We start from the raw sequence: 6,784 nt of genomic DNA, 5'->3' as shown, positions 1-6,784 counted from the left end.
TTTCCTCTCCACCTATCCTCTCCTCTATCCCTCTTCTATCCGCCTCCCACTCTCTCCCTATTTATTTCAAAACCCCCTTCCCCTCCCCCTTTTCTGATGAAGGGTCTAGGCCCGAAACGTCAGCCTCTCTGCTCCTATGATGCTGCTTGGCCTGCTGTGTTCATCCAGCCCTGCACCTTGTTGTCTCGGATTCTCCAGCATCTGCAGGTCCTACTATCTCTATCTTGATGTCGTTTTGAAGGCTATCACCATGGTTTCAGTAAACTGCAAAACCGATTGTATGAAATATAATGTGAAACTGGGGTAGCTATTTTCACCTCTTCAGGCAGGGGAGGTTCTGGCAATGATTTAAAAGAAGTTTGAAAGAAAATCAGGAAATAAAATACTTTTAAGACTGAAAGTGTGAGAGCCACTCAAATTACAAAAGTCCTTGTCAGGGAGCAGGGTGAATGCATACGTAGCCCAGGTTGTTATCTCAATTCAGTAAATCCATATCTTTTTTGGTGTATGATTCAGCCCATAATATATATATCAAGGCATCACATGATAAAGGGTGAACAAAGGATTGGGTGTTGGCTCTAACACACAAATATTTGGCATAGGATGTGGAAACAATCAGCTACAAAAGCCAGATGATTCACTTTTGGAAGTTCACTACTCGGCCAGAAAGTACAGGAGTGACTGAGAAATACCTGTACTAAAATGAAGGACAGGCTGGATGAGCTAATGAAAGCTGCAGAGGGCGAGAATGTGAACAAAGTGCTTGGTGGAATTGATAACACACTGTTTGAAGGAGCGGGACTCGGCAAATTTGACTCATTTTTTAGCGAGGTTTCAGTCATTTCCTCAAAGCTCAACAAGCTGGAAAAGCTGGTTTACGGCATCCAGAGGAAGCAAACAAAAGTGCTTTGTGGGACTGAAAGTGACAGCATATCCAAGGAAAAGCAAAGCCTAGTGGATGCAAAGCGTAATTTTACCCACGAGGCCAAGAACCTGCAGTCACAGCTAGACATGATGCATTTCGAATTTTCTCAGAAAATGGACACTGCGCAGCTGTCAGTAGAGTACAGGATCCGCCAATGCCAGTTTAATGCACTGGCAGCCCGTTATCGGGACATCCTATCTTTTCACTACGCGAAAGAAATCGAGTATGTCTGTAGGTTGAAACAGCAAATCGTTCGACAGACTCAGCTAGCGGGCTTGCAGCTCCAGGATGAGAATATTGACCGTTTGATGGAGAACACTTCAGCCCTGCAAATTGTTGGCCGAGATCTGGAGATCCTCAAAGCCAAACAGCATCTGGCTCTTGCCCAGCAGCGCCAGAAGCAACTGTTGCTCCTCGAATCTCAGATCACTGAAGTTCATGAACTCTTCCTCCAGTTTGAGGTACTGGTAACTGAGCAGCAAGAGATAGTGAACAGCATTGAGTACAATGTAATGCGAACAGTCGATTATACCATTCAGTCAAGAGATAATGTCAAAACTGCAATAAAATATCAGAAAAAATCTCGAGTTACTGCAGCTGCAGCAGTGGTATTGAGCCTGTGTGCCTGTGCACCATGCATTGCGAAGTTGACATCTTAAATATGATTGCACGGCACATGGTTTCTCAGGTTGTCATTTTGGAACCTAATAAGTACTCTGGATTACCTGTATCCGCTCCAACCAGCTGTTCATTTGGATTGCAGTATGTCTATCATCGGATCTTTGTGCATTATTGACTTGCTGGCACATTTATTCCTGTTCTCTGTAAACTGAAGATGAAGCAATGGTTTGTACAATAGGGTCGAGGCGTGTTCATGTTTTCGATGTCAGCCTTGTGTGTCAGTATTTATTTTAGATCCTAGAGGAGATGGGTTGGGGGGGCGTGGTTCAGTGGGGACTTTGGTCTGTGCTTGTATTAATCTGGGAATTGTTTCCAGTTGGACAAATGTGAAAAACACCAAACAGTAAGAGACAATTCAGCCATATCTGTTCTGTTACTTTTGAACCATGCCTAAGGGGTCCTCTTACATGGCTGATGGTTTCTCAGAGTTAAAGTAGAGTTTCAATTCTATTTTGAAGATGATATTAGAAGCTGAAATGAAAAATGCCGCTGTTATCTGTCCTAAACATTGTCAATCCTCTTCACTGGTAGATAAGTTCCTTGCTGCTACACACTGGTACACAGCTTTTAGAAGCTCTGCAAAATTGTATCTTCATTCATTCTCGGGATGTGAGCATCATTAACAATTGCTCACCCCTAGTTGCTCTTAAAAGTGCAATGGTGTACCTTTCTTTAAAAACGGGTGCAGTCTTGCAAGGCTGTTCATTTGGGAGTTGCATGATTTTAACTCGGCAACAATTGAGGAATGGCAGTATATGTCCAAGATAGAATGGTGGTGACTCGGAGGGGTACTCACGGATGGTGTTCTCAACTTTCCTGCTCCTCTGATGCTGCCTGGCCTGCTGTGTTCCTCCAGCTCCACACTGTGTTATCTCTGACTCCAGCATCTGCAGTTCTTACTATCTTTGATGTTCTCATATATCTGCTCTCTTTCCTTTTGGTAAGCGGTAGAGGGATGGAAAATGTGACCAATGTGAGCTGAAAAACAGTAGAAACTGGAGCTTTGCAATTTTTCCATGTATCCCCATTGCAGTAACTATCCATTACAGCAAACTTTGTTCTAACCGGCACCTTATGAACTGGCACTCTCAATAAACTGGCAAAATTATATACCTCAAATACCGTGAAGTTTACTGTATTATTCTGTCCAATTATAATAGGTTTTTATTTTACAATTTACTTACCTCAATATAAACATGCTTGTTGTTCAATTGAATGACCGCATGAAATATGAAGAGTTCATTCAATTTCAAGTCAAATCTCCTCAAATATGATAATCTACTGTGATGTCCGAGTAGTCAGTTGAGAGTGTGAGTGAGAAGGGTCTCTGCTGGTAAGTTTTATTTGAGGCAAAGCTGCATTATTATTTAAGTGATTTATGTTGTAAAAATAATCCAACAGTGATGTGTATATGCCCTGCATTATGTTTCTATTACTCAGTGTGTGTTTTTATATTAATTATATGGACTTCTTGATTATCCGGAATATATGATCAAACAACACATCCTTGTCCCATAGGTGCCGGTTAATAAAAACATTTGCTGTACTATAAAAAGTTTTGCATGAGTGCACACCTCCCAGAAACCTCTTTTTTAAGTGTATATTTCTTTTTCCAATATGTAATGAAAATGATGGTAAGATTTCTGTTCTTATTGTATAAGAGTTATGCAACTGCCAGGAGAGGTATTCTTAGATTGTCACCAGGTTACCTAGAAAATGTCCACTTTGAAAGGAATTTATAATCAAAATGTCAAGGTAAAACTGTTCCACATCTGGGGGCCCAATTCAGTTGCCTGGCACCCTCCAATCTCTCTTTACTTGAACACTATTCTCGAGTTACCATGTATTAATACCAAAGAAATTTTTAAACAGTACTTTCCCCTTCTGCAATTTTTCAGAGCAGTTAGCTGCCGGTACTAGTAAAAATGAAGTCAGAGCTGCTGTAGTCATGTTGCAGCCAGAGACAGAAGTGATTGGCACAGCAAATATTTTCTGCTTCAAATAATTTTATTTACGCTATATCCACTGTTTTTAAGTAACAAGGAAACAATCCAAATGTGAATTGGGTCTTGCAGGCAATCTGTTAATTCCCAAAAAAACAACTTTCTTGTACTGTGTGTGATAACATGAAACATATTATGATAATCCGTCAAGTTTTATTGCAAAACCATGCTTTCCTCACATCCCCTAAATACTATGTACTAAAAGTGGGATTTAGCTTACTTGGTCATTCTTAATCAAAGATTATTAGAATAAGAATGGAAGAACGTGATCCCAAAATCTGAGGAAATCTCTTGTACTAGAAATAATATTCAACTGTTCTGTCACTGTGACCTTGTGTATAAGTCTGTAATCTAACAATAAGCGTGAACTGTGTAACTAATAATATAAAATCTAAAGATACCTTTGTTTACTTGTCACTACCTGATAATTCACATGGAGTCATAGAGCTATGCAGCCTGGAAACAGACCCTTAGGTCCAACTCATACATGACAACCAGATATCCTAAATTAATCCAGTGCCATTTGTCAGCATTTGGCCCATATCCCTCTAAACCCTTCCTATTCATGTACCCATCCAGATGCCTTTTAAATGTTGTAATTGTACCAGCCTCCACAACTTCCTCTGGCAGCTCATTATGTACATGTACCATCCTCTGTATGAAAAAGTTGCCCCTTAGGTCACTCTTAAATCTTTCTTTACTCACTTTAAAGCTATGCCCTCTAGTTTTGACTCCACTACCCTGGGGAAAAGACCTTGGCTATTCGCCCTATCTATGCCCCTCATGATTTTATAAACTTCTATAAGGTCACCCCTCAGCCTCTGATGCTCCAGGGAAAATAGCCCCAGCCTATTCAGCGTCTCCTTACAGCTCAAACCCTCCAACTCTGGCAATATCCTTGTAAATCTTTTCTGAACCCTTTCAAGTTTCACAACATCCTTCCTATAGCAGGGGGACCAGAACTGAATGCAGTATTCCCAAAATTGGGCTAACCAGTGTCCTGTACAGCTGCATCATGACCTCCCAACTCCTATACTCAATGTACTGACCAATAAAAGCAAGAATACCAAATGCCTTTTTCACTATCTTGTCTACCTACAACTCCACTTTCAAGGAACTATGAACCCGCTCCCCAAGGTTTCTTTGTTCAGCAACACTCCCCAGGACCTTACCATTAAGTGTATAAGTCCTGCCCTGATTTGCCTTTCCAAAACGCAGCACCTCATATTTATCTAAATTGGACTCCATCTGCCATTAATCAGCCCACCCATCTGATCAAAATCCTGTATTACTCTGAGGTAATCTTCTTGGCTGTCCACTACACCACCATCTGCAAACTTAAGGAGCCCTATTCTCTCTCTCGTTAAATTTTGGGGTGGCACGGTGGCTCGGTGGCTCAGTGGTTAGCACTGCTCCCTCACAGCGCCAAGGACCCGGGTTCAATTCCAGCCTCAGGCTGTGTGGAGTTTGCACATTCTCCCCGTGTCTGTGTGGGTTTCCTCCGGGTGCTCCAGTTTACTCCCACAATCCAAAGATGTGCAGGTTAGGTGAATTGGCTATGCTAAATCACCCATAGTGTCCAGGGATGTTTAGGTTAGGTGGGTTACACATGGGAATCAGGGCTAGGGGAATGGGTCTGGGTGGGATGCTCTTCAGAGGGGTGGTGTGGACTTGTTGGGCCAAATGGCCTGTTTCCACACCATAGGGATTCTATGGATTCTATTCTATGGATCAGATATATGTACGAAGTGTTGAGTGGCTACTGGATGAAATGATCTTCTGGTAATGTATAGGAGACAAAATACCATTGGCTCACTTGAGATGTTGGATCTTCACCATATCATCCAACTGCTCACTTGATCTTGGCAGTTGGATGATATGGTGAAGGAGGATTATAGATTTGTATGGAGGTGTAATCTAGATGGTTCAAATGTTATCTTTACTGTGATCATAGTTGCTCCTCTGTCATATTACGAGATGAGATAGAACTAATGTTTATCTCAGTAAGGAGTGGACACTGGCAATATGTGTACAGCATTTGAGATGTTACCTCTTATTACTTAATGTGAATTGATTTAAAACAACCCTGCTCAATTTAAACATAAAACCTGCAGCACATTTTTAGAATTGGACACTGCGCACCTTTACCTGGCTTCCCATTCATTTCAAAACATGTCAGTCTTTTAAAACTATTCCCCTTCATCTATCTTGACATTTCTGCAATTGTCGACATTGTTGATCCATACCACCCTCCACCAATGCCTTTCCACCACCTTTCAGCTATATGGGATTGCACTTGCCCAGTTCCATTCCTATCCACATAAGCATCACTAGAGGATCAGTTGTAATGGTTTCTCTTCCTATTCCTGTGCTGGTACCTCTGGTGTCTCCCAAACATCTATTCTTGGTGCACCTATCCTCGTATTTCCCATCTGCTTGTTTCCCCTTTGTGCAAATGCCTGAAAATTCAGCATTCACCACCTCTGTTCTCGCGCCCACTGTCGCTAAATTTATCAAACTGTTTATCCAGAAGCCAGCAATGGGCCAGGAAAAATTTCTTCTTGAACATTGGGAAGACTGAAGCCATTGTTTTCAGCTGCTATGCCAAACTATTTCTGGGCTACCAATTCATTTCCTTTCCCTGGCAACATTGTGAGATTAAACTGGTCTGTTTGTTTGCAACCTTGGCATTGTGTTTGACAATGAAACCAGCTTCTGACCCTATGACCCTGTCATTTTATTGTGACCAGTTCCTGGGCAAAGGTCCCCATTGGTTGTGATTCTGGACAGGATATTACAAAATGTTTACGCTCCTCTTCTTAAATTAACCCCTCTCTTGATCAGTTACACCAAGGTTAATTTTTAAAAAATCACTTCCCTGCTGGATGCTTCTTATTAATTGAAACACATTATATCTCTCAGACCCAATTTAATTAGACTTTGGTGATTTTATTAGCTCCTCAACACGAGAAACAAGAATAAAATGTGACACACTCTGCTGCTTGTGTCCTTCCTCTTTCCAAGTCCTGTTTGTTCACTGTCTTCCGTTACCTTTCTGCTAGACAACATCATAGTTTTAAAATCCTCATCCATTTTCAACCCTGTCCATGGTCTTGCCCTTGACAGTCTCTCCAATGAACCTCCAAGATATATATAATCATCTAATTTAGCCCTC

General features: G+C 41.4%; 1 protein-coding gene across 1 annotated transcript; it reads left to right on the top strand.

Annotated features, from left to right (window-relative positions):
• The first annotated feature begins 702 nt into the window (after positions 1-702).
• LOC109936010 (syntaxin-1A-like) lies at positions 703-1,822 on the top strand. Its single transcript, XM_020534624.2, has one exon. The coding sequence runs from the start codon at positions 703-705 to the stop codon at positions 1,582-1,584; it is 882 nt and encodes a 293-aa protein (XP_020390213.1). The 3' UTR covers positions 1,585-1,822.
• The last annotated feature ends 4,962 nt before the right edge of the window (positions 1,823-6,784 follow it).

The sequence above is a fragment of the Rhincodon typus genome, chromosome 14 (genome assembly GCF_021869965.1).
Source record: "Rhincodon typus isolate 14 chromosome 14, sRhiTyp1.1, whole genome shotgun sequence".
NCBI lineage: Eukaryota > Metazoa > Chordata > Chondrichthyes > Orectolobiformes > Rhincodontidae > Rhincodon > Rhincodon typus.
This window is presented reverse-complemented; position numbering and strand designations above follow the sequence as displayed.

Bases quoted from the DNA above. Each gene is read 5' to 3' on its own strand.
- LOC109936010 (XM_020534624.2), top strand. From the start codon at position 703: ATGAAGGACAGGCTGGATGAGCTAATGAAAGCTGCAGAGGGCGAGAAT.